Here is a 27,734-nt window from a genome sequence, read left to right on the forward strand (position 1 = left end):
CACTTAATTACCTAGCTGTGTGACCTTGGGCAAGTCATTTAATCCCATTATCTTGCCCCCCAAAACAAGAAATGTCTTCTTTTCCAAGAAGCCTTCCCTCATGGAAAAGTTTGTGTCCTCCCTATACCTTAATTGGCACTTTGTATTCTTCTTAGGCTATAATATAGTTGTTTGTGGGATGTATTGATTGGTTCAGTCTAGATTATAAGTTTCATAAAGGCAGACATGATGTATTATTTACTTTGTTATTCCATATAATGTATAGATTTCTGTCCATAGTAAGTATTTAAGTGTATTCTGAATTAATCTGGTGAAGCCTTTGGATTTTTCCTGAGAATGTTTTTAAATCCACAAAAATAAAATACAAGGAAAATAATTATATTGAAATGCAAATACTAATGCATGCACGCATGTAAAATCTATACATCCAGGGACTCCAGGTTAAAAACTCTTGGGCTATTAATATGCTAAAGAACAGTTAATGAAGACCAGATGGCTACTTGGACACATACTACTCCCACTTCACCATCTGTTCCGGGTCATCAGATTAAGGACAAAGTTCCCACAGTGTGGGATAGGGATGAGAGGTTTGGTCATAATGGCAGTACCTGAGTCAAGGAGAGAGAGAGGGTAATAGGGATAGACTTTGTGTAATCTCCTGAGGATACAACTAGACCAGGAAAAGTCTGATACTCACCTCTATGGTTTCTCTCTCCACATGAGTATCACAAGAAATAGATTATGTTTTTAAACTATTTTCAACTAGTATCTTTCTATAATTCCATTGAAGGGTCTTAGGAGATGGTACAAGAGATCCCAGATGTTACTTCCCTTTCTAGCTCTCCCCCAACTCTCTTCCCCCCCCCCAAAATATTCCCTAAGGCCCCTGGGCTAAGGGAGTCAGAGTAAAAATGGTCTGGAGCTCCTTCCCTAGGATGCTGTGGAAGTCTTCATAACCATACCTGGACACCCAAATTAAGTCAAAGTTTTCAGACTGTCATAGGAGTGCAGATTATTATAATACTACATTGCTTTTTGTATCTTCTAGAGGTGATCAGTCTGGTGTCTAGTGACACTAAAGTCCTGCTGGTACCCAGTGGTGTTGGGGGTGATTGTGAGGAAAGGAGGGAAGCATTGGGGCTCAGGTTGACATCCAAATTTTTACCTATTTCTTTCTCTCTTTCTCTTTCTCTCTCTCTCTCTCTCTCCCCATTCATCATCATCCATTTATCCATCCACCCCTCCCTCCACCATCATGTCACATGAGTACTAAAGGACAGAACTGGGACTCAGTCTGAAGTCATTTGACTTCGAATTCAGCATTTGATCACTGATCCCTTAGGGATTTAGTACAATCCTTTCATTTAACTGATGAGGAAATTGAATCTCACTCACCTTGTAAATAATAGAGCTGAGACTTAAAAGCCATATAACTTAAACACTTGGTGTTGTGTATAATACTTACCTTGAGTAAAAAAGAGCCAGGTTCAAATTCTACTTTAGACAATTATTAGTTCTATGACTTTGGTCAAATCTGGTGAAATATTCTCATCCTAAATTTTTTCATTTGTAAAATGGATTTTTACTTACTTCATAGGTTGTTATTAAGATAAAATTAAATAATGTACATAAATCATGTTGCATACCTTAAAGTATATATCAATATGAAATATTGTTACCATGGCCTGATGCTTAGAGTTCATTATTTAAAAAAAACCCTAAATCAAGCAGGAAGGGGTAAGAAGTGTTCCCATGTGATGAAAAGGATATAAGATTGGAAGACTTAAAATTCTTTTGTTTGCAGTGTGGTGCAGTGCACTGCATTTAACAGTCTTTGGGTACAGGTGGAATGTGGATCAAGAAAAGATGATGATTACCATGTTGTGTTCCCCTGTGTAATAAGGGTTGTGGTTTGTGGTTTGGATTTAATCCTGACTTCTAATTAAGGAGATTAGGTCCCCTAGTCTTACATTCTTCAACTCTTTACTGCCACAACCCTGTGTCTAAGGGGAAAATTCTGATTTGGAGCTTGTCCCTTCCCCCCAGGGGGGCCAAAGAGGCACTTAATGTAGAAGAATGAATTAAGATAGCTATGAGACAGGTAGATGATTCCTACACAGAAACAAAATGGTAAACATGGAAGAATCAAAGCATGCAAATGATAGAATGATAGAAACAGACTTAGCTATAGTTACAATTGATTGGGAGGCTAAGAGTCAAGTCGCGTCAGAAGATAAAACAGTTTTATGAGACTGTTATGTAGCCATTTTATACTTCAACTTCTCTTACTAATTTATTAGTTTTTGTTTACAGTCCTTTTTGATTTTTATAATTGTGTTTATTTTGGATTTTGAAATGTGTTATTTTCTAGTTACATGTCTAATTCATTTATTTTTCCTTTGCTTTTTTGTCAATGAAACTATACAAATATATAAACTTTACTTTCAGGACTTCTTTGCATTGCACAAGTTTTTGGCATGTTTTAATGTTTTCATTTTATTTGATGAAATTATTTACTGATACTAAAACAAATCTAGGAAATGGACCAGACTGACTCCTTATGTCTATGTTAGGTTAGCATTGGGAAACAGAAAGAGAGGTCTATGAATATGTGGAACAGGATCCACCTTCTTGCCCAGACTGAAGTCTGCAGAGGAATAATCAAAGAAGAAATCCCAGACCAAAAGGAGAGTTTGCCATTCTACCACTAAGCTTCCCACCTGGCTGATAGTGACTGAGTCTAATATTTATTTATCATCGCTCACATCTAAAACCAGATGAGGAACTTGAAGAATTCAGACTGGGGGAAGAGGAAGGAAAGAAACTATCAAACTTTACCTTGGATCAGCAACAAGATTAGCTTAGATACTCTTTCTTGAATCCTAGAGTTCATCAAGTCAAAAACCAGGAAGGAAATTAAAAAAAAAAAGAGTCCTACCATATAAAACTCTCAATACAACAAGGACTTTCATGTCACAAATTCAGAAAAAAATGGCATATATATATATATATATCTATAGCTCTATATACATATAGACATAAATGTATACAAATACACATATATAAGCAACGTCTCAAAGAAAAGCACAGCATGGGTACAAATTCAATTAAAATTATAGGAATGGTGAAATAAGTGTTTAAATTTTTTTTAATTAAATAAATGAATGCAATTAATACAGAAAGAAAATTGGAAAAGAAATTTGAGGTATGGAGGAAAGCACTGGAAAGGGAATTTGGAAAGGGAAATAAAAACCTTTTCCAGGTGACTGAAAATTCCAAGGAGATTTACAGACCCAATGGATCAATATCATATTAATATACTTCTTTCTCTTATTTCTCAATTCCAATACTGACTACTCTTTTCTTATATTTTGACATTCATTGTTTTGATGTGTCTTTCTCTTCATGTAGGTATTGATAAATTAAATTTCATCTTTGAAAATTGTTACATATTTTGACCACATTTATTTGAGAAGAGCTCTGAGTTTTACATATTGTTGGAAAACTAAGACAATTTTGTATGTATCTTTACTATATAAGACATATAGGTAATTTGTAAGAGAATTCCCTATATATCTTGAATATGAAACTTCTATTAGACATGTTTCAATAAAATTTTCCTCATTCAGTACCTTTTATTTCTTGTTGTAGTCAAATTTCTTTTGGCCAAGCAAAATCTTATGAATTTTACACAATAAAATATTCTTTTTTATGTTTTAAGATCACCTCGCCATCTAATTGGTTATAAATTCTTTCTAAACATAGCTATGAAAGTTCACCTCATTTTCTTTTCCTATTTTGTTTTGATTCTCTATTATTGGAGTTTATTGTAGCAAGTGGTACAAGAAACAAATCTAAATATATTTTCTGCTGAACTACTTCCTAATCTTTCCTAAAAGTTCTTATTTACCTAAATGTTATATTATTATAGAAGTTATTATTATTATTATTTTATCAAAACCTTTGAATTTTTTTGGAATAGGAAGATACTAACTATGAAGTTCCCATTATTTACATAGATCAACAGCTGATCTGTAATGATTTAGAAAGTTTTCTATGGAAATGAGAGGCCAAGTGATTTGCTTAGGGAATCATAATTACTTAAAATTGCATGCATTAGAGGTGAGATCTAAGTGAAGATTATATGATGCCAATGTTGCTCTTCTTTTCACTAGCTTACACGACCTCTTAGAACCTCATTGCTATGTCTCAGTGTATGATTCTAATATAGTCTATATATGAAGTTAGTAATACCAGCTGTATAATTTTGGACAAGTTGCAATATACCTCTAGTTCACTGAAGAATAGTCAATAGTCAACAGATATTTGTTGAATGTCTACTATGTGCCAGTCACTTAGCTAACTACAGAGGATTAGAATGTTAAATTAATCTCTAAAGTCTTTTCCACAGCTAATGTATAATGGTTATTTCAGAAATAAGCATTTTGAAGTCACATTTAAATTCAATGTAATTTATATTTATCTTGTCTCTTCCCAAGCACTATTAGATTTGAACTCTATTAGAACTGTGGCTATTTATTATTTACACACACACACACACACACACACACACACACACACATACTAACTTGTTTCCTCTACACTTCACAGGATTTAGAGACTTATTTCCAAGACTGGGGTAATTTCACTCCTTTACTCTGTGAAAGCAGAACCTGGGCTAGAGTCAGGAAGGAGAAGGAAGATTTTGCTTTCTCTCTGGAGAGGTGACACTTTCTTCATTTTCCTGACTGTTAACAGATTCATAGATTGTTACATAGGAATGAATCTTAGAGATCCTATTGACTTTAGATGTCATATTGATCAAGTCCTTCAGGTGACAAATAAGGAAATTAAGTCCCAGAGAAAGGAAGTATCTTGCCTGAAATTATATCATCAAATTATGAGAGCTACACATTTTTGAGTGTCAGCCCAGTTTTTTTTTTTTTTTTGGCCTCAATACCACATTGTCTTCTCCTCTTTCCAAATCCTTGGAGTTGTTTCCAATGATAACACCAGACTCTGAATACAAGAAATTTATTATAAAACAAAGGGATGGAGTAATCTGTGAGGATACCTCACTCATCATAGAACTGGGGTAGCTCTTTCCCCAGGACAATTTCCTGTTTGGTGCCAGTGGCCGTGATGGTGACCAAATAGATGACCCCTCCACTGGAGCCATCCCTGCCCATGGCCAGAGCAATAGCTGTTGAGAGATTTGGATAGACAGGGGAAGAGGTAGATTTATCATGGTTCAAGACCTTATCTATCCTTCCAGATATTCTCAGAACCTAGGGTATCCATTCCTTTGGGAGGTTTATCCCTTTTTTTTGTTGCTTCCCCTGCCAAGGGGGGAAGTTCTTGTTCCCCTACTCCCCTTCCTCAAGGGATAGTTACCATTGGTAGTGAACTGTCGACATTCCTCCGGGGACATTCCTGGTTTGTAGGTGGCATCCACATAACCATAAATGTAGGTACTTCCAGAGCCCCCTATAGCAAAAGGCTGCCGAGTCAGCATGCCTTCTATGGTTCCATACACCTGAAATAAGGTCATCATAAAGTAATATGATGATGATGATGATGATGATGATGATAACTAATATTGATATAGCATTTAATATGTGCCAGATTCTTTACAATGATTAAATTATTTATCTTTAGAGTAGCCTTGGAAAGATGATATTATTATCCTCATTTAGCAAATGAGGAAACTAAAGCAAAAGAGGTTACTTGCCCAGGGTCACACTAGTAAATATCTGAGACCATATTTAAACTCAGGGTTTCCTGATTACAGTTTTCCTCTTTTGGAGCCTCATTGGAGAGAGCCTCAGTCCTCTAAGCCTTAGATTCCTCACTTCCAGCCTCACACTGACAGGATGACTTGTGGCCTCTCAAGCTAATTAGGAGGGTAGTAATCTTTTTGGGAGGGTCTCACCTGGCCTCCTTGGTATGGATCCCAGCCAGCCACCATCAGATGGGCTGAAAGCTCTTCCCGGTATTTGTAAGTGATATTCCTCACCACATTTGCAGCAGACAGAACAAGTGGGGGTTCTTCAAGCTCCATCCTAGGGAGATTGATGGCCATAGTTCCCTGAAGTAACATTCTCCTACCCTTTTCTCAAATCCTCATAAACCAAATATAGAATACTACACCTATAATTCTCCAAACTATATTTTCAATACACTTTTGATTTTTCACTATCCAAACTTTGTTATCTACTTTTCTCTCTCCACCCTAGCACAAATGCCAAATTCCTTTGATGGTACCTTCTCATTGCATCTAAAGAGGTTCCAGTTATGTCACTCACCCCATCATGTTACTCACCCACCCTCTACAGCCCACCTACTGTGAGTTAGGAAAAAGTAATGAAGAGGGAGATACTTAGTTTGGGTGAAGACTATTTGAAGAAGAGAATAAAAAAATCCCAGTTATTCCTGATTCATACCCATGAAGCTCCAGTTGGTAAGTGGCCATGTCAGCTATGGCCTGGGCATCAGCAGCTGAACCTGATAGTGCACAATAGATGCGTTGGTGCAGAGGAGCCAGCTTGTTAAACACTCGGTTCACTACAGCTGCACTGAAAGATGGAAGAAAGAGATGATTAAGGAAGGGTCATAAGGAATAAAGACCTGATCCTCATCTTTCCTTTCCAGTTATACTTCTCAGTGGTCCTGGAATTTTCACTGAGCAAAGATTTCTTCTGAGGAAGAGGATTTTGGCAAGATGGCAAAGCAGAACAGAAAATTCTAAGCTTTCCAGATTTCTTCCACAACTAAGTCAAAAAAAACATCTCAGGTTGAAATTAGAGCAGCAAAAATAAACAAGAGTTGGAGTATAACTGTGATCCTCCTGGAACATTGTGAGAAGATCCAAAGAAAGATCCCCAATAGAGGTTCCACTGGTGTGTAGATACCTCCAGGCTAGCTCCCTGAAACAGTAAAAGGTGAGCCTTAGGGGCAACCAGGGTGGGAAATAACTTCTGCCTTAGTCACAGGAATCCTTACTTCCTGGGCAGAGAGGTTAGTCAGAGCAAGGGGAGAGAGGGGGAACCTCTGCTGACAAGAGGGGACATATCCAGCTGTGCAGCAGATATACAATCCTAGGCAAGAAGGAACCAGCACATATCTGGTAAATACAGTGGCTTGGGAATGCTGGTGGTGGTGGACACTTACAGGTGAACTGAATTCTTGGTTTTGGTTCCAGGTCAGTGGGGAGAACTGAAGCTTATAGCCACTGGAGGATTCTCAGGGAGTAAAAACATTTCCAGTACAGTGTTTGGAGGGGTTCCAACTGTGGCTTAGAGGGGGAAAGGGTTCCAGGGGTTGGATCCAGGACAAAGCTCCTGAGGCCAGAAGTACAATCTCTCACACCCCAGTACTGGAGCAACTAGCTGCTAATTTTTTTTTTAAAAGTTTTTAAACAAGTAGGCAAAGGTGAAGAAACTCAATCACAATCAGTTACTATGGGAATAGATAAGAACTGGAATAGGAAGATTCTGAAGAGTAATGTCAAATGGCTACCTGCTCAAAAGGAATTCATAGAAGAATTCAAAAAGCACTTTACAAGTGAGATTGAGAAAAAACTAAAACAAAAAACAATAGAGAAAAACAAGATTATGAAAAGAGTGTTAAACCAATTGGAAAAGGAGATATATAATCTTAAGGAAGAAAAGTACTCTGAAAATTAGGATTGGGCAGAGGGAAGCCAGGGAAGTTATGAGAGACCAAAAATAATAAAACAAAATAAAAAAAGAAAAGGCCTCATAAGAAAAACAACTGATTTGGAGAACAGATCAAGAAGAGAAAACATAAGAATATTTGGACTTCCTGAAAGCTATGATCAAAAAAAAGAATCTTGAATTAATAATACAAGAAATAATTAGAAAAAATTGTCCCAAAGCATTAGAACAAGAAGGGAAAGTCAAAATAGAAAAAAAAAATTCTCTAACCCGAATGAGATTCTAGGAAGAAAATTGGCTGGAATATCATAATTAAATTCCCAAACTCCTAGGATAAGGAGAAAATATTGAGAGCAATAAGAAAAACAATTCATCTATGGCAGAGCCACAGTTAAAATTATATAAGACCTAGCAGTGGCCACATTAAAAGATGACAGGTTTTGGAACCATATATATTGATGTGCAAAAGAACTTGGATTGTTGAAAATATCATACCCAGCAAAGTTAAGTATAACTCTGAATGAAAAAAAAGGACATTGAAGGAACTGCCAAACTTTCAGGACTTTGTTGCAGAAAAGACCTGAACTTAATATAAAATTTGACATTCAAGATCCAAAAGAAATATAAGATAAACATTAAAGACTAATTATAAGGAACTCAATAAGGACAAATTATTTACTATCTATATGTGGAAATGTAAACCATATGCTAACAATTGTTATTAGTAATTGGGTAATTTGAGGAAAAGATTGGAGTAGGACTGAGTAGGATGGGCTTCTAACAAGTAAAATAGTGTAGGAAAAGATAAAAAAAGAATTATATAAATTAGTTGTGAGGAAAAACTGTTATAGAAGAATTAGATGGAGAAGGAGATTGGTAGTTATGGAAACCTACTCAACAGGATTGGGTTAAAGAGAGAACAGAATATACATAAAGGTGAATATATATGTATGTGTATATATATAATATATACATATGTGTGTATACAAAACATACATGTATATATGTACTAAATAACACATGTGTATATATAGGGGTATGTAGAAGCTTGTATAGATCAATGGGGATTATAGAAAGATGTGTACTTCATTGGGGGTATTGGAGGATGGGTTAGGGAAGGATTCTTGGAAGGGGAGTAGATTAAAGAACAAGGAGCAAGTAGAAGTAAAATAGAGGAGTGAGGAGGGATTGTTGTTTTCAGTAAATGTTATAAAAATGAGAGATGTGCATAAACCAAATATATGGATATCTATGAATATGTATGTGTATATGTATCTATGTGGATGTATGTGGGTATGTGTGTTTATGTAGATATATAAATAAATGTGTATTTATATATTTATGTGTATGTGAGTATTTTTATTTGTATAAATGTGTATATATTTATTTATGTATTTATCCATGCTTAATTGTAGCCTTCCTGAAGGGGAAGAAAAAAATAATTAGCACACAGCAGAAAAACCAAAGAAAACTTACAAGGAAGCAAAGCTGGATAATTCTGAACACAATACCTAGTATTTATTATATAGGCTTTCTTGAAATGGAAATTTGTTACTTTATATAATGTATCCTTTCATGTTTTGCTGAGCACATGACAAGTTTTTCTTGTTTTGTTCTTAAGTTTAAAAAGTAAAAAAAATTAAATATAATTTAAAAAGATATTTTCACCCCAGTATCTCTATTTTACCTAAAGATCCCCAAACTAGTCTTCATCGCTTTAAATTTCCTTCCATAGTCTGCTTTCAACTTATTATAGCAGTTCTTGCTTTGTTATTCATGTTGACTCCCAGTTTTTTCTAAAACTAATTCCACAAAGCTTTTGATGCCTGAGATAGGCAACATGCCTATCCTCAGTTCTGATCATGCCCTGATACTTACCCTGCAGAAACTCGGGAATCAGAACCCACCACGACACCTCCATCAAATTCCACTGCCATTATAGTTGTCTATAGAAATACAGGATTTTAGAGTATTAAAGCAGAAAGAGACCTTTGCATTCTACTTTCTCATTTTACAGGTAACAGAAAACAGATTACAAGAAAAAGACACACCAAAGTAGTTACAAGTTTGGCTGCTTGAAAAGTGGAAGTAGACAAGGAGTCTGAATTCTTATTATATTCCACTCCTTTATATGGTAGGTAAGAGGTATCTCAACCTTGCTAAGAGACAGACTCTTTCCCCCAATCAGAACCTTAGTACCTAGGTCTTAGATTTCCTTAAGTGACTGCCTTTCCTATCCTGCCCTTCCCAAAGAATATGGGGAAGATCCCAGGGACTACTTGTTACTTTTTTTGATGAAGGAAGGTTGTAGGTATCTTTACAAGCCCAGTGGTTCCCATATTGAAGTGACTTTCAGTGTAAAAAGTTGGAATATTTGTGGTTTTGTATCTATACATGGTATGGTACTAGCTGGGGGTGGTAGTGTATGATTATTAATTTGTTAAATAGAAATTGTTGTTGATCACCCCCCAATAGGTTTGATGATTCTCAGTGTAGTGGAGTGAGGGTTGAATATTTAGGGGCTAGGCCATTAGGACAATTATTTTTTAAACTGAAGAGATTTAGTTAAAGTAGATTTTGATAAGGAGGAAAATAGATTTCTTTAGTAGCCATAATCACCCCCCCCCCCCAATCTGGAATCTATGGTCTGAACTTGGTTAGAACATTTTACACTTTTTATTGACCGGTTTGTGATTAACCATTATTATTATCCTTGCTTCCTGAAGTAAAAATTACTATTTCTGTAATCCAGAAGACTGCCTAATGACTTATTATAACTTATTCAAACCAAAACATTCACTCTTTACAAATTGGCTATAATTTACCTTATTGTTAGAGTTGTGTGACCTTCAACTCTTTGATCCTCTGTCTCCCCCCAAAATCACATCTGATTCCAAATCCTGCAATTTCCTACCTCACTGCCTAAACCCATGTCTTTCCCTGTATCTGAAATGCCTTCTCTCGCCCTCCATTTAAATCCTGCCCCGTTGTCTTGATCCAACTCAATGAATGCCATTTCCTCCAAGAAAATTTTTACCAGATCATCTCACTTCCTCAGAACTGTAGTTTCCATGTAGATGTTATATATTTTCCCCATTAAACTGCAAGCTCCACAAAGGCAGGGACTGTGTTTGATCCAGTGCATCAGAGTCACAGGTGCTGATTAAATGTTTGCTTAATTGAATCAATCATGAGAAGGGATGAGGCAGCCCTACATTCTGTGGTCCATTGGTATGCTACACACTTGTGCCTTGAGTAGTGGCAGTGAGTGCAGCTCTCTGCTTGCTGTCAGTCTATTTCCTCCTCCCCATCTTCTTTAGGCAACTGGGCTAAGTTTCCAGGATAAGAGCTTATCTAGTGTGAATAGCATGATCACACCTGAATCAAGGAGGAAGATGACCGTGGCACGGCCAGACTAGGGGTAATGCCTGGCTTGCCCCTTTAGCTATCCCTCTCCCTATGAGTACTTCTGGAAGCAGTCTATGTGATGATTTGATCGTTCTTAATAGTTCTTTTCCATTGCTCCAGGTTTTCACTCACCATCATCCAAGTGACCACGGGACACCTTCCTAGAGTCTACCGTTTTCTCCCCCCACTCCACCCCCCAAACCCCCGAACACAGCTTTGCCAAGTTTCCCCCCAGAAGTGAAAGCGAAAGGGATTGGGAGTCGCTTCTCCTCCGCAATCTGCCGCGGGCTCTGGACGCCCATTCTGGGCCTCCTTTGTCAGCCTTTAGAGCTCATCTGAACCCCCCCCCCCCCCCCCCCCGGCTGCTTCTTCCAAAGTGAAGCTTTTCCGCCTGTCGTGGACTGAATGAGAAAGGGTGGTGAAGGGATGCTTCCACGTGTTATCCTCCGGCTGCGTCCGAGACATCGGCCTTCCAGAGTCGTAGCACCTCTCCATCCCTCTTTGCTGTCCCTCGAGCCTCTTACCCCGGTATGAACTTCTTCAACTCCAGGAACGTCACCAAAATAGCTCTCCTGCATCCTGCCAGCACCCAGCATTGCTCCTCTCCACCTCCGGCACAGCTTTCTGCCCTGGGACTGGACCCAAGCCCCGCCCCGCCGCTCCGCTTCCCTCCAGGGGGAGCCTCCTTATTATTGGGCTGAAGTTCAGTCCAGTTCCCAGCCTGTTTAGGGGTGATCTGCTTGGTGACTGGTGACGCTTCAGCTGAGCTGACTGAGCAATTTAGGGGGCTGAGTTTGAGGTTGGAGAGGTGGGGTTAAGGGAGAGGCAGGGTGGCTTCCAATCCCATTTATTTCAAGCCTCAGGTGGAATCTACTGGGTGGGGCTGGCTTGGCGGGGCGGTTCCCGGGCACCTCGGTAGCTTTCAATTTCTTTTCCGGGAAATCACTTCGCTTCTCTCCACTGAGCAGCCTGGCAAAGTCCTGCTGCCTGAAGTTCCCTGAGAACCTCAGGGACTTGGCCCACCCCTGTCCTGACCACAGGCCTGTTCGAGACACAGACCCTAGCACTCAACTGATCCCAGACCGTAGCAAAGAGACGAGAATCGCAGAGGAACCCGGCTCAGGACCCCGGACAGCACCCCTAGCAAGGCTTCCAAATGCTGCTTTTAGATTTTTCCTTGCAATAGTTGATTGAAGGTAGTGGTGGTGATCAGGTGGGGGGTGGAACTGGGGAGAATATCGAATTAAAATGCTTCCCAATCTATTCTTGGACATCAAAGGGAGATGATGGAGGATTTGGTCCATTATCCCAGTTTGCCATTGGGCAGGGTCCTTTGAGCCCAGGTGTACCTTTGTAGTCATATTTCAGAAGACAGAGGAGAACTTTTTGGCTGATAGAAGGATGAAGGAAAAAAATAATAAGTCGTCATTGTGATTATCTAGGTATATAGAATTTATTAAAAACTTACTATGTGCTAGATGAGGCAGCCAGGTGAATAGAGTGCCAGGCATGGAGTTAGAAAGACTTGAGTTCAAATCCAACCTCAGATACTTACCAACTGTGTGATCCTGGAGGAATCACCTAATTATGTTTGCCTCAGTTTCTTCATCTGTAAAAGGAGCTAGAGAAGGAAATAGCTAACTACCCCATTATCTTACAGAGTTGAACATTAATAATCAACAAAAAACCAACAGTGATGGACTAGGTACTGTGCTAAGCCCTGTAGTTACAAAAAAGAGGAAACTTCTGTCCTCCAGAAGTTTTATTATTTAATGAATGGAGGTAGTATGCAAAAGGAAGCTGGGAAGCAGGGTAGGCAGAGGGGTGGTAGCCAGCTCTAGAGTACAATGGAAAAACCAGAAGACTGGAATGCAGCTGGGATGGTAATGAAAAGATGACTGGCCTGAGCACCCTCTTTAAATGGAGGCTCTGAGAGATGCTCTCCACTTTACAATTAGATGGAGAAAGTGACCCCAGGAGCACTTGTAGTGTGAGTTCCAGGGCTAAAGTGATTTTTGCAGCATAAAGAGGCTCCAGATGATGAAGATGTTCAGAGGAGTGCATCTGAGTGGAAGAGTAATGGAGTAATGTGGGTAGGGTATTCCCATAGAGTTTTGCCTCTACATTGGTCAGTAGGCCTCAGTAAATAATATCCTCTCATTTCAGCTTTTGTTGGGCAATAGGGTTAAATGACTTAGCTAAGATCACACAACTAGCAAAAATCAAGTGTCTAAAGACCGATTGGAACTCAGGTCCTCTTGATTCTAGGGTTGGTGTTCTATCCACTGCACACCCAACTGTCCCTGCCACTAATATCCCTAGCTTTTTGATCTTATAAGAGAATCAACTAGGAAAATATAGGTAAAGGTCTTTGCCAACCTCAAAGAACTAAATGCTGATATTGGAGCTGCTATAATTTGCAAATCAGTGCACGAAAAATGGGAAGCTCCATACAAATATAATGTATCATTTTTTATTAGCTCTAAGACTGCAGCTTTACTGATCCCTTAACGGCCTCTTAACTATCCTGCTTCTAAGCTCTTCTTTCTCGCCTTTCTCCCATCCCAATCCTCTCCCTTCCACTTGTGCAGGTGAGATCAAGGAGGCAATTAACTGCCCCTAGAGCTCTATGAACAGGGGCTTTCCTATGTTGGAAATGAAAGATGGAGGTATTGGGGCTGAGCAGAGAGCGAATACTTTGTGGAACGGGCTTCACTGCATTTTCCACTAAATCCTTCACACTCTCTCCTTTTTCTCCCTTACCTCTCTGGACCATCTTTCCAACCAGCTGCTCTTCTTCACTTTTTTTGTTTGTTTTTGCAAGGCAAATGGGCTTAAGTGGCTTGCCCAAGGCCACACAGCTAGGTAATTATTGTGTCTGAGTTCGGATTTGAACTCAGGTACTCCTGACTCCAGGTGCTCTATCCACTGCGCCACCTAGCCGCCCCTCTTCTTCACTTTCCAAGATTTCTTACTTCTTGGATAGCTTTCAGGACTCAGGCTCGCCAGTGCAAGAGTGTCTGAGAATCTAGTCCAATCGAGAAGAGTCTTTATCGTGGCGTCTTTAGTTTTTAGGCAGATTAGGTTCTCACTGATTGGTTTTGAAAGTTGCACCCTGAGAAGCTAGATGGAGTTAACCTCAGGGGTGTGTGGGGCAGGGTAGAAAAGAAATCTGCCCTTGGGTGGTAGTAAGTAAGAAGATAGTTGGGCGGGAGGGCGTTTCTTCCCTCTAGAATGTTGTTTCATTTCCCCAAGTTAAATTGGACAATGTCAAAGTAGCCGGGGTTGGGGGGGGGGGCGGGTGGAGGCGGAGAGGCGTGGAGACTGGTGGAGTGGGGAGTTCCTGGATGCATCTCTCGTTCCACCCCAATGCACTGCCACATCCTGGATTCCTGTCCAGTCCGTGCAGGGGGTAATTCCTTCAAGTCTTCTTCCTATCTCTTCGTCTCCCTAGCATAACTTACTGACCCGAGTCCCTCCTCTGCAGATACCAGCTTCTCTGATCTTGTCCAAGGTCCGGTCTTTTTCCAATGTCCCTAGATAGAAAGGTACTCTCCCTGCTCTCCCGGCCTTTAGATGTAGTCCCCATCTTCTTCTCTCCTTCTTCTGGCAGCCCATCCCCTTTCTGTCACTGAACACTACGATACTTTGCTAGTTCCCCAATTCCTGACTCTCTCTCTCTCTCTCTCTCTCTCTCTCTCTCTCTCTCTCTCTCTCTCTCTCTCTCTCTCTCTGTGTGTGTGTGTGTGTGTTGGGGGAGGGGGGCGAGGTAGGTGGATGGGGAAGTAAGACTCCAACTCTGGCTCCCGCCCCTTCTTTATCAGGCTTTCGCTTTCACTTCTGGTGGGCTGGGAGGCCAAGTTCGTAAACGGAGTGGGAAGAGGAAAGATTATGGCTCTACTCGAAGTATGCGGAGCTCCCTGGGGGCGTCAAGTTTCCTATGGCACAGGGAGTGGACACCGCCAAGATCCTGGTCACTACAGCTTCTCCTTGAAGACCCCAGAACTGGCCGTTCCACGAGGATGGCAGGTCAGGGTTGAGGTGAAATGGGACCAATGTATTAGAAACTATCATGAGTAGGGGAGTGGAAATAAGTAAGGCTAGGAAGGCATCCTTTCTGCCAGAAATCATCACAAATGTCCGCGGGCATGTAGGAAACAAATTGTTGAAACGTGAGATTGACTCAAAGATCGGAATGTAGATAAGAGGTCCCCCCCCCCCCCCCCCCCCCCCCCCCGGAGTTTAGAGTGAGTACTTGGCAAATCTCTCCCCTCTCTATTCCCACCCTCATCCCAGTCTGCTAGGGGACAGGTGTTTTATGGCCAATTTCAAAGCTTTTAATATATTTTTTTCCCTTTTGAATCCTTCCTCCCTGCCCATCACTCAGCCCTGAGTGACTGGACTGCTCTCCTTTTTTTGTCAAATCATTCAAATAACTTTTGCGTGGTCTACTCATCCTGAGGCTCTCATCCATCCTCTCTTTCCCGTTACTTTTTCTTTCCTTCTTCTATGTTCCAGCCTCCTGAGTTCCTTCGATCTCTGGAGGCAGATGCTTCCGGTCAAGTCCGAATCGACATGGCCCATGGTACCACCACACTAGCCTTCAAGTTCCAACACGGTGTGATTGTGGCAGTAGATTCCAGGGCTTCCGCTGGGAGTTACATAGGTGAGTTTGACTGTTGGGGACTGCAGTCTGGGCATCTTGATAAGGGAGGAGTTTCCATTCTACAATTTGTTTGGGACTGGAGTAGGGAGATTTGGAACTGGGAAAGGCTGTGCTTTCCTATAGTACTTCATTACTCTTCTAGCCACTCTGCATGTGAACAAGGTAATTGAGATTAATCCTTACCTCCTGGGCACCATGTCAGGCTGTGCCGCTGACTGTCAATACTGGGAGCGTCTCTTGGCCAAAGAGTGTCGGTAAGAGTGTCCCTAAACCTTTGGAATACTCTGTACCCCTTCCCTAAGCTTCTTAATTCCTTCCCTTCTAATTCCACTCAAGATGGAATTTCTCACCTTTACTTAACTGCTCCTCATTTTGTATTATTTCCATCCATAAAACTCTGCTTCAGAAACAGGACACTAACCTTTCCAAATCCTACAACCTATGTCTCAGATTAGTAAAAAAAATCTGTAAAAGTGAGAAATGTCAACTATGTGGACCTTTAAAGACAAAGTGCATTGTATAAGTCTTTAATCTTTTCTGAAAATTGACAGACTTAAACTTTTAATAAAATTTAAATTGTTTGGGAGTTTCAGGGCTCCTTTTGAGGGTACTCCATCTCAATCTGTCTTAGATGCTTCAAAATTTAACCTCAAAATTTTCCCTGATATTCAGGGTCCCCAAAGGCATTTTCATCCACTGTCTCTCTTGTCAGCTGCCCACTCTGACCTGTATTTTCCTCCCTCTTCCCATTCTTCTAGGCCTCAACATTTGGCACAGTGCCTGGAACATGATAGACTATCAATAACTGCTTATTGACTTGACTAAAAAGCTCCTTGACTGACCTCTTCCTCCTCAGGTTGTACCGCCTTAGGAATGGGGAGCGCATCTCTGTATCTGCTGCTTCCAAGTTATTGTCCAACATGATGTGCCAGTACCGAGGCATGGGGCTGTCCATGGGCAGTATGATCTGTGGTTGGGACAAAAAGGTATGTTGCCTTTACTCCCCTGCAAATGTGAACTGCCTGAGCTTAATTTTCCCAGTGACTCTACTTTATCAGACAAAGTTAGATATTCCATGATTGATATATTACTGAAAGACACTTTTCTTTTCTCCTCCCTGCGAAAGAGCTGCTTTTGATTCAGCACCTTATGATTCAGAAAACCCTTTCCTCACAACAATTTATTGCAAACATTATTATCCCATGTTTCAGATGAGGAAACAAATCTTAGACAGTTTATGTGACTGCTCCCCAGACATGGCTAGTAAGTGATATCTAGAAATCAAATCCAGGTTTTCGGATACCAGGTTCATTCTTTTTGTCCTTTGTCACCTGATTTCATAACTCCTTCCAAGGTCCAAGGCTTCTGTTCAAAGTTCTACTAGAATTTCCCAGGTTCTATGCTCATTGCCATGTTTTAGACTCATGACTTCTAAATTCTTTGTTGCCTATGTCTAAATATCACTTTCTCTTTTCCTTCAGGGCCCTGGTCTATATTATGTGGATGAAAATGGCACAAGACTCTCAGGGACTATGTTTTCCACAGGCAGTGGAAATAGTTATGCCTATGGAGTTCTGGACAGTGGCTACAGGCCTGACCTCAGCCCTGAGGAAGCTTATGACCTTGGCCGACGGGCCATTGTCCATGCCACCCACCGGGATTGCTACTCTGGGGGCTTTGTCAATAGTAAGAGACTAACTCCAATTCCCTTTTACAGTCCCCTTAGAGTCAGGGATAAGGAAGTTAAGAAGAAGAAGTGTGTTGCCAGGGTGGGAGGGATAAGAGATATTCAGTCTACTGAATATCCTGAGTAGAATCCTGACTACAAATTGGGTTCTCATTCTCATAATTTAAGTGGACTGAGATAAGGAGCATAGAAATTCTTCTGAAGTTTTTAAGACCAATGATAAAGAATTCTCCATTTCTCTTCCATTTTCCCAGTGTACCACATGAAGGAAGATGGCTGGGTGAAGGTGGAGAGTTCAGATGTCAGTAATGTATTTCATGAGTATTTGGAGACCCAGAGATGACTTTGGAGACTGCAGGAAGGAGACTTCACTATTAGGAAGATTCAGCGAGCCAGCTGAGGCCCCAGAAATTGGAGAACAAGATTCCCCAGGAGAAGAAACTGCTGCAGCTTGAATATAACTAAGACCAAACAGACTAGAAGTATAATTCAATTTTCCATTGATTTCCTTCTAATTTAGAGTATTTTCTGTGCTCAGTTTTGTAGAATAAAGCAAATCCCCCCCCAAAAAAAGGACTCTGTTATGGCTGAGTAGAGATATGGCTATTAGGAGGGTTATGGAATTAGGAAAGAATGGGGGCAGAAATGAGGAGATATTAGGATTCCTTTTAAGTGTACACTCTGGAGTTTTGACCCTGCTTCTCAGACTTCTGAGACATATGGTATCATTTCTTCTCAAGGTCTTATATTTTCCTTCTTATCTTCAGGCCTACAGGAAGTTGCACTTTTTCTGTTTAGGAGTACTTTTGAGTAATATCTCTTTCAGTTAAAAGTCTCATCTTTGAGCTTGTCTTCATAATCTAGAAGTTCCTTTGCTTCAAGTGGTTGTCTGTGAGGCCTCCCTTCAATTCAAAGATTCCCACTGGGGAGAGAGAAAGACAATGAAATTGCTAAGGTATGACAGAAAAGAAAGGAAAAGAGTTATTTTGAAACAAATACTAAGGCTACAGGCCTGTTGCAGCAGGCAACCAAAAAAGTCAGAGATTTGAAAGCAATGACGATATGGACTTTTCTCCAGGAACATAGAATCAGGGCAAGTGAAGAATATGGGGGTTCCACTGCATTGGGATTTAGATGATTTCAAGAAGTGAAAGTACAGCTTGACCTTGAAGGTTTCCCCTGGGTTTCATCAAAGTCAGACATATAAGAGGATTTATACCTGTAATAAAAGCAGTTTGAAATTGTTAAAGAATGTGGTCAGGGTCACTGACTCTGGAGTCAAAATATCCAGGATTCTTAGCTTTGCCACTGGCTATTTGGGTGAGGTTACTTAGGTGGATCTTCTAAGGACTAGGTAGTACTCTTTTTGTCACTTCAAAGACTGATACTAACCTTGCTTAATATGTGAAACTTTATTATGTCTGTGAAATGCTGCACTTGTATATAGCTTTTTATATATTATTCATGTTAAACTTAGGATATGTCTCCCACCCTGCCCCAACATTTTTTTGTGCTCTGAAGGGTTCACTAAGTGTGATTGTGATAATGACCTAATATAGAGAAAGGCTACCACAGCACAGAGGATGCAAGAGTTGTGATGCTCAGGTTCAGGTAGGCTTTTTCCCTTCCTCCTTCATCCCAACCTATGAAACTCAAAGGGAGGAAGTAGAAGTTAGTGGAAATTTTAATTTGCATCTTGCTTCTGTTGGTTATAAAGGGATCATCTTTGATAAATATTGGTTCATGTCTCAAGTCAGTGATTTCCAGTCATGGTTCATAAAATTCTTCAAATAACAATGCATTTTCATTAGCTTAAGGTTAAAAATTCACTGTATTGTGACCCACAGTGCCTTTCTTGATGTACAAAGGAAAAACTTAGCCTTCAAGTAACTCAAAGTAACCAAGTAACCAAGACCTATTGTCTTGGTTATCAGTGACTCCTCTGGAATAACACTATTGGTAGGTCGGGGTCTGGGGGGGGGGGAATTGGAACCAAGGAGTTAAGTTGATAAGACTGAAATTTAGAGAGGTGGAACCCCAAGCTAGAATGGAAAGGGAAAGAGCATAGTGAAAGTTCAGGCTAGAGATGGAGCTGGAACTGGACAGAGACAGTAAACTGCTTGGTTCCTTGACTCCTCCCCAACTGCATTTCACTGGATCCCACCTCAGGCAATATGCTGTTAGTTGGGGAATTTTCAAGGTAAATCTGTTCCTTTTTCCATTTCCCCTTATCTATTCTCTTATACTACCTATACCTACTACTTATTCTATCTCCCTCCATCATTAATAAATAATAGAGAATGATCTTTTCCATTCTGATTTTTCCTATACCAGTGAGAAGGAGAAAACTCTTCTTTTCAGAAGAAAACACAAATTAACAAATAAACAATTCTAAGACTGGGTCTTAATGGAAAGGACTGGAAAGGACTGTCACTGAATATGAAGTTAAAGAGATCTATGCTCTCACTGGCCCAGGTACCAGTCTCCAAGTCATTTCCCTGTATGATTCAGATTCTACATCTGTAAAATGATGGTCTTGGGGAGTCAAAAATATATTTTGAACTGTAAGGGATCTTAAAGACCTCCTCATGAGGAACAGGGACTGGTAGAGTAACAGACCCAAGTTAACACAAGTAATAGGTAGCAGAGTCAAGATTTGAAATCAGTTCTGTTGGACTGTGAATTCAGCTCCCTTTCTACTCTGATAGATGATTTCTAAGGTCTAAATCTTAGACCTGGATGAAAAAACCAGTGAATATCCTATAGAACAGATAATGAAGAGCATCTTTTCCCTTAGAGCAGAGAGATGAGGGACTGCTGGGACAGAGAATGCTATACTAAATGCCAAGTGTTCTAGTTCAATCAAAGATTTTTCTCTAATTGCTCTTATTTGTTATAATTGATGATTCAATCTAATGAGAAGAAAACCACAGCCAAACAATAGGGAGAGTCTGGGGCCATATTTGAACTTGTTTCTCAGCCCAGTTTTCAGTTCACTATTCTACCTGATTGATTGGTTCTTGTCCTTTGTTATCAAAGAAGACTAAAATGACATCATTATATTATAGAGGAGTTACAGTGTATCTTACTGTGCCTGATCAGACCAGTACAAATTTGGAATGTTCTACACAGGTCTGATACAAATAGTTCACATGAACACTTGGGTCGTTACTCTAAACTTACATAACTCATGTTTCCTTTGAGCTACTTCAGTTCTGCCTTGCTCATGTAGCACAGCACCTTCTCTCTAATGGGCACACCACATTGGGTAGTCTTGTACTAGTATCTCCCATTCTGCATAATCGTTTCCAAAGTTCTTCTATGAAACCTTCAAGGTGTCTTGCTGTTGCTACTTCTGACCCCCCATCCCAAGTACTTGCCCTGTGTGAATTATCCATGAAATAGTCTTTTTGGCAAGCATATGCCAGGCATTAAAACAACATAACCAATTCACCATAATTGCACTCTCTTTTTAAAAAAGTTATTTATTCATTTTCATCCATATGCACATGCATATTTACAAGTTACAAAATTTTGCTCCACCCTCCCTTCCCAGTCTCTCCCCTTAGCAGGGAACAGTCAAGTTAGCATTTTACATATATATTTTGTTAAACATGTTTACAAATTAGTGATTTTTGCTATGAGTAATTAGGATTAAGGGAAAGAGATATATAAGATAATTTTTATAAAGTGTTCATCAAATTCAGTTTTTTTTCCTGTGTGCTTTGTTTTGTTTTGCTTTACTTCCTCTGTTTGGGGATAATATAGCCCACAACCCATCAAATACAGTTGTTCTAGCTCTCTGGACAACTGAAAGGAACTGCTTTCATCAAGGTTGTTTATCTCATAATGTTGTTGATGTGTACATTGTTTTCTTGGTTCTACTCCCTTTGCTCTGCTTCAGATCCTGTACGTCATTCTATGCTTCTTTAGAGTCCAATAATTTATGGTTTCTTATAGAACAATAGTATTCCATGGTATTCATGTACTTTAACAGGTTTAGCCATTCCCCAGTTGATGAGCATTCCCTCAATTTCCAGTTCTTTGCTACTACAAAAAGAGCTGCTATGAATATTTTGGAACATGTAGAACTTTTCCCATTTTTTATAATTTCTTCTGGGATATAGACTTAGAATTGGAATTGCTGTACCAAAGGATATGAACAGTTTTATTGGTCTTTGGGCATAGTTCCATATTTTTCTCCAGAAAGGTTGGATCTGTTCACAACTCCATCAGCAATGCAACAATGTCCCAATTGTCCCACAACTTCTCTAACATTGATCATCTTCCCTTTTTCTCATCTTGGCTAATCTAATAGGTGTGAGATGATACCTCGTTGTTTCAATTTGCATTCCCCTAATCAGTAGTGATTTGGAGCATTTTTTCATATAATTATATATGACTTTGTTTTCTTCATTTGATTTTTCATATGATTATATATGATTTTAATTTCTTCATATCCTTTGACCATTTATCAATTGGGGAATGACTTGTGATCTTATAAATTTGATGCAATTCTCTATATATTTTAGAAATGAGATCTTTATCAGAACTCCTGGTTGTGAAGATTGATTCCCAGCTTTCTGCTTTCCTTCTAATTTTGACAGTATTGATTTTATTTGTGCAAATTTTTTTTAATTTAATATTGTCAAACTCATTCATTTTGCAGTTTATAATGTTCTCTAATTCATAAATTTATCCCTTTCCCATAGATCAGATAGAGTATTGTTTGGTCTGTTAATTTATCTATGATTTGCTTTGTTTTGTTTTTGTTTTTGCAAGGCAATGGGGTTAAGTGACTTGCCCAAGGTCACACAGCTAGACAATTATTAAGTGTCTGAGGACAGATTTGAACTCAGGTACTCCTGACTCCAGGGCTGGTGCTCTATCCACCCTGCCACCTAGCCACCCTAATTTATCTATGATATCACTCTTTATGTCTAAATCCTGTACCCATTTTGACCTTATTTTGGTATAGGGTGTGAAATGTGGATCTATGCCCAGTTTTGCCATACTATTTTCCAGTTTTCCCAACAATTTTTGTCATATAGTGAGTTCTTATCCCAGAAGCTTTGGTTTTATCAAATAGTAGACTGCTGTAGTCATTAACTGCAGTTTCTTTGTACCTGTCCTAATCCACTGATCCATTACTCTATTTCCTAACCAGTACCAGACAGTTTTGATGACTGATGCTTTATAGTATAGTTTTAGATCTGGTAGAGCTAGGCCACCATCCTTTACATTCCCCCCCTCCCCAGTTCCCTTGCCCATTTGTGCTCCAAATGAATTTTGTTACTATTTTTTCTACCTTGGTAAAATAGTTATTTGGTAGTTTGATTGGTATGGCAGTGAATAAGTAATTTAATTTAGGTAGAATTGTCATTTTTATTATATTAACTTGACCTATCCATGAGAATTTGACATTTTTTCCAATTATTTAGATCTGACTTTATTTGGGTGAGGAGTGCTTTATAGTTGTGCTCATACAGTTTCTGGAGGTAGATTCCCAAGTCCTTAATGTTGTCTACAGTTATTTTAAATGGAATTTCTCTTTCTATCTCTTGCTCTTAGGCTTTGTTGTTCATATATAGAAATGCTGATGATTTATGTGGGTTTATTTTATATCTTGCTACATTGCTGAATTTGTTAATTGTTTCAAGGAGTTTTAAAGATGATTTTCTCTGGTTCTCTAGGTATACCATTATATTATCTGCAAAGAGTGAATGTTTTGCTTCCTCATTGCCAATTCTGACTCCTTCAATTTCTTTTTTCTTCTCTTATTTCTACTGCTAGCATTTCTAATACTATATTGAATAGTAATGATGATAATGGGCATCTTTGTTTCACCCCTGATTTTATTGGAAAACTTTCAAGTTTATTTCCATTAAATATAATATTTGTTGATGGTTTTAGATACACACTTTATCATTTTAAGGAAAATTTCATTTCTTCCTAAACTTTCTAGTGTTTTTTAAATAGAAATGGATGTTGTATTTTATCAAAGACTTTTTCAGCATTTATTGAGATAAGCATATGATTTCTGTTGGTTTTGCTATTGATATGTTTAATTAGATTTAATTAAATATGTTTAATAATATTGGACCATCCCTGCCTGCCAGGTGTAAATCCAACCTGATCATGGTGTATTATCCTGGTAATAACTTACTATAGTCTTATTGCCAAAATTTTATTTAAGATTTTTGTATCAATATTTATTAGGGAGATTGGTCTATAATTTTCTTTTTCTGTTTTGGTTCTTCCTGCTTTAGATATCAGTACCATGTTGATGTCATAAAAAGAAGTTTGGCAGAATGCCTTCCTCCCCTATATTTTTAAATAGTTTATGTAGAATAGGAATTAATTGTTCCTTAAATGTTTGGTAAAATTCACTTGTAAATCCATCTGGACCTGGAAACTTTTTCTTAGGGAGTTTATTGATGGTTTCTTCAATTTCTTTTTCTAATTGGAGTTATTTAATTAATTTATTTCCTCTTCTGTTAACCTGGGCAGTTTGTATAAAGTTCGGCAAAGTAGCTCTAAATTAATTAGTTAGTTCACCCTTTTCATTGTTGATATTGGTAATTTGGTTATCTTCTTTTTTAAAATAAGATTAACCAAGAGTTTGTCTATTTTATTGACTTTTTCATAAAACCAACTCTTAATTTTATTTATGAGATCAATAGTATTCTTGTTTTCAATTTTATTTATCTCTCCCTTGATTTTCAGAATTGGGAATCTTTAATTTATTCTTTTTTCCTACCTTTCTTAGATGCATACCCAATTCATTGATCTCCTCTTTCTATATTTTATTCATAGAGACATTTTAGAGATATCAAGTTTCCCCTCAAAAATTGCCTTGACTGTATCCCATAAATTTTGGTATATCTTGTTATTATCATTTTCTTAGATATAATTATTGATTATTTCTATTATTTGCTGTTTGATCCACCTATTATTTAAGATAATGTTATTTAATTTCCATTTAGTTCTTGGTTTCTCTTTCTGTGACCCTATATTGCATACAATTTTTATTATAACATGGCCTGAAAAGTGTGTATTTATTATTTCTGCCTTTCTGCATTTAATTATAAGGTTTTCATGCCCTAGTTCATGGTCAGTTTTGGTGAAGGTGCCATGTACTGCTAAGAAAAAAAGGTATATTTTTTCCTATCCCCATTAAGTTTTCTCCAGAGGTCTATCATTTCTAAATTTTCTAAGATTTCATTCACCTTTTTAACTTCCTTCTTGTTTATTTTGTTGTTAGATTTATCTAATTCTGAGAGAGGGAGATTGAGGTCTCCAATTATTTATTTTTTGCTATCCATATCTTCTTGTAATTCACTCAGCTTTTCCTCTAGGAATTTGGATTCTGTACCACTAGGTGCATACATGTTTGCACCATTAAAATTGAAGGTAATGATATACTTTCAATTTTAATGGTGCTTTTTAAGAAGATGGAATTTCCTTCCTTATCCCTTTTAATGAGAGTGATGTTTTGCTTTTACTTTGTCTGAGATTAGGATCACTACCCCAGATTTTGTTACTTCAGCTGAGGCATAATATATTTTGCTGCAACCTTTTACCTTTACCCTGTGTGTATCTCTCTGCTTCAAATGTGTTTCTTATAAACAAATATAGTAGGATTCTAATTTTTAATCCAGTCTGCTGTCTACTTCTGTTTTATGAGACAGTTCATCCCATTCACATTTACAAGTTAAGATTACTAATTCTTTATTTACCTCCATTCTATCTTTCTCCATTTATATTTATCTCTTTCCTCTTCTCTTATTCCTAGTCACCAAAATTTTACTACCTTTCCCCTTTGATTTTTCTTTTAAAAATTTGACTTTTAGTTTATTTTCACTTATACCTTCCCTTCCTTTTTTTTTCATTCCCTTCTTTCCTTATCTTTCACTTTCCCAGTCCCCACACCTTCCCTGTATATTGTTAGATTTTTAAACCCTAGTGGGAGTGTATCTTATTCCCTTACTGGGCTAAATCTATTGAATAGAACTTACTCAGTATTCACATTCTCCTTTCCCTCTAAAATGATAAATCATTGTGCCTCTTTTCTTGCTGTTATTTATTGCTCTAATATTATTAATCAGGTATCATCAATCACAGATTGTTTACTTGATTGCTTGATAAGCAGCATTGATCCAAATTCTATCAAATTATAATTATAATGATTTTTTACCTTACCCCCTTTTCAAGTATCTTTCTTTTTTAATTTATTTTTTATTCTCATTTTGTATAATATTTTTACATTAATAAAATATTCTTGTTTAAGAGTAAATGAAATACCCCCTCCCCCCATAAATGTAGACTTGCTTGAGCGATAAAGGGGAGAGAAAAGAAATTAAAATTTAAAAAATTTAAAAAAATAAAAAAATAATAGTAATAATTGTAGGCATGGCCAGGTGGCCCAATGGATGAAGCACCAGCCCTGGAGCCATGAGCACCCGAGCCCACATCCAGCCCCGTAGACCCAACAATCACCCAGCTGTGTGACATGCAAGCCACCCAATCCCCACTGCCCTGCAAAAACCAAAAAGAAGAAAAAAAAAGACCCAAAATAAAATAAAATAGTAATAATAGTAGGGGTGGCTGGGTGGCGGACAGAGCACCAGGCCTTGAGCCAGGAGCACCTGGGTCCAAATCCGGCCTCAGACAACCAATGATCACCCTGCCATGCGTCTCCAGGCAGGCCACCCAGCTCCATTTGCCCTGCACCCTAATAAAAAATGTGCTTCAGTCTTTGTTCCAGCACCAACAACTCTGTCATGGGTGGATCACATTCTTTATGGTAAGTCCATTGCAAAAGTTAATTCCATATTTTTCCAACATTGCCATTGCTGATTGCAACTCCCTCCTTTCTTATTTCTCCACTACCATGTACTATATTTTCCCTCTCCTTTCACTCTGACTCTGCTGTAGGGTAGCTGAGTGGTGCAGCAGACAGATCCTTGGTCCTGGGGCCAAGAGGTCCTGAGCCCCCATACCACCCCTTAGGCCTAGCATCCACCTGGCCCTATGGTCCTGGACAGGCCTTCCAATCCTAGCCCCTTGCAAGATGTAAAAAAGAAAATGTGTTGTATCTGACCACTCTCCCACCATGGTCCATCCTCTTCTCCTTTATTCACATCCCCACCCCTTCCCCCTGCTCCCCCCTCCTTCTTACTCCAGATGTCTATACCTCATTGAGTATATATGCTGTTTCCTCTCCTAGCCACCTCTGATGAGAGCAAAGGTTCCTTCATTCCCCCTTGCCTCCCCCTTCCATATCATTGCAATAATTCATTGTAATAAAAGAAAAACTTATTATATGAAATATCTTGGCCTATTCCCCCTCTCCTTTTTCTTTCTCCCATTACATTTCCCTTTTTTCTATTGACTCCATTTTTATACCATATTTTATCTTCAAATTCAGCTTTCTCCTGTGCTTCAACTATAAAAGCTCCCTCTACCTGCTCTATTAACTGAGAAGGTTCATATGAGTATTATCAGTGTCATTTTTCTATACAGGAATACATGCAGTTCATCATCATTAAGTCCCTCATATTTTCCCCCTCTCCTCCAATCTCCATGCTTCACCTGAGTCCTGTATCTGAAGATCAAACCTTCTGTTCAGCTCTGACCATTCCAACAGGAACATTTGAAATTCCCCTGGTTCATTGAAAGTCCATCATTTTCCCTGGAAGAGGACATTCAGTCTTGCTGGGTAGTTCATTCTTGGCTGTATTCTAAGCTCTTTTGCCTTCCAGTATATTATATTCCAAGCCCTACGAGCTTCCAATGTAGTTGCTGCTAAGTCCTGTGTGATCCTGACTGCAGCTCCACGATATTTGAACTGTGTCCTTCTGGCTGCTTGTAATATTTTCTCTTTGACTTGGGAGTTCTGGAACTTGGCTATAATATTCCTAGGGGTTGTTTTTTTGGGATCTCTTTCTCGGGGGGATCAGTGGATTCTCTCCATTTCTATTTTGCCCTCTGCTTCTAGAATATCAGGGCAATTTTCCTGTAGGAATTCTTTGAAAATGATGTCAAGGCTCTTTTCCTGATCATGACTTTCAGGTATTCTAATAGTTTTTAAATTATCTTTCCTAAGTCTGTTTTCTATATCAGTTGTTTTTTCAATGAAATATTTCATATTTTCTTCTAATTTTTCATTTTTTTGGTTTTGAAGTATTGATTCCTGATTTCTGGTAAATTCATCAGTCTCCCTGAATTCTATTCTTTGTCTGAAGGATTTGTTCTCCTCAGAGAGTTTTCTTATCTCTTTTTCCATCTGGCCAAT

The 27,734-nt window shown here is 38.7% G+C and overlaps 2 protein-coding genes across 4 annotated transcripts; one reads left to right on the plus strand and one right to left on the minus strand.

The window, feature by feature from the left end:
- Positions 1–3,107: 3,107 nt before the first annotated feature.
- On the minus strand, positions 3,108–11,845 carry PSMB9 (proteasome 20S subunit beta 9). Its single transcript, XM_074236606.1, has 6 exons — positions 11,609–11,845; positions 9,555–9,622; positions 6,444–6,575; positions 5,933–6,062; positions 5,395–5,536; positions 3,108–5,203 (listed from the first exon to the last, which is right to left on the minus strand). The coding sequence occupies exons 1-6, from the start codon at positions 11,678–11,680 to the stop codon at positions 5,076–5,078; spliced, it is 672 nt and encodes a 223-aa protein (XP_074092707.1). The 5' UTR covers positions 11,681–11,845; the 3' UTR covers positions 3,108–5,075.
- A 239-nt stretch (positions 11,846–12,084) lies between these two features.
- Positions 12,085–19,170, plus strand: LOC141523421 (proteasome subunit beta type-8-like). 3 transcript variants are annotated; one of them, XM_074236604.1, is made up of 7 exons: positions 12,085–12,280; positions 14,909–15,113; positions 15,603–15,750; positions 15,893–16,004; positions 16,607–16,736; positions 17,232–17,436; positions 17,692–19,169. In XM_074236604.1, the coding sequence occupies exons 2-7, from the start codon at positions 14,976–14,978 to the stop codon at positions 17,778–17,780; spliced, it is 822 nt and encodes a 273-aa protein (XP_074092705.1). In that variant the 5' UTR covers positions 12,085–12,280; positions 14,909–14,975; the 3' UTR covers positions 17,781–19,169. The 3 variants fall into 3 exon arrangements, with proteins under 3 accessions (XP_074092705.1, XP_074092704.1, XP_074092706.1); XM_074236603.1 differs by lacking the exon at positions 12,085–12,280 and adding an exon at positions 14,418–14,496 and having other exon boundaries at positions 17,692–19,170; XM_074236605.1 differs by lacking the exon at positions 12,085–12,280 and adding an exon at positions 14,615–14,632.
- Positions 19,171–27,734: the final 8,564 nt, after the last annotated feature.

Source organism: Macrotis lagotis, chromosome 5 (assembly GCF_037893015.1).
Source record: "Macrotis lagotis isolate mMagLag1 chromosome 5, bilby.v1.9.chrom.fasta, whole genome shotgun sequence".
NCBI classification, from domain to species: Eukaryota; Metazoa; Chordata; class Mammalia; order Peramelemorphia; family Peramelidae; genus Macrotis; species Macrotis lagotis.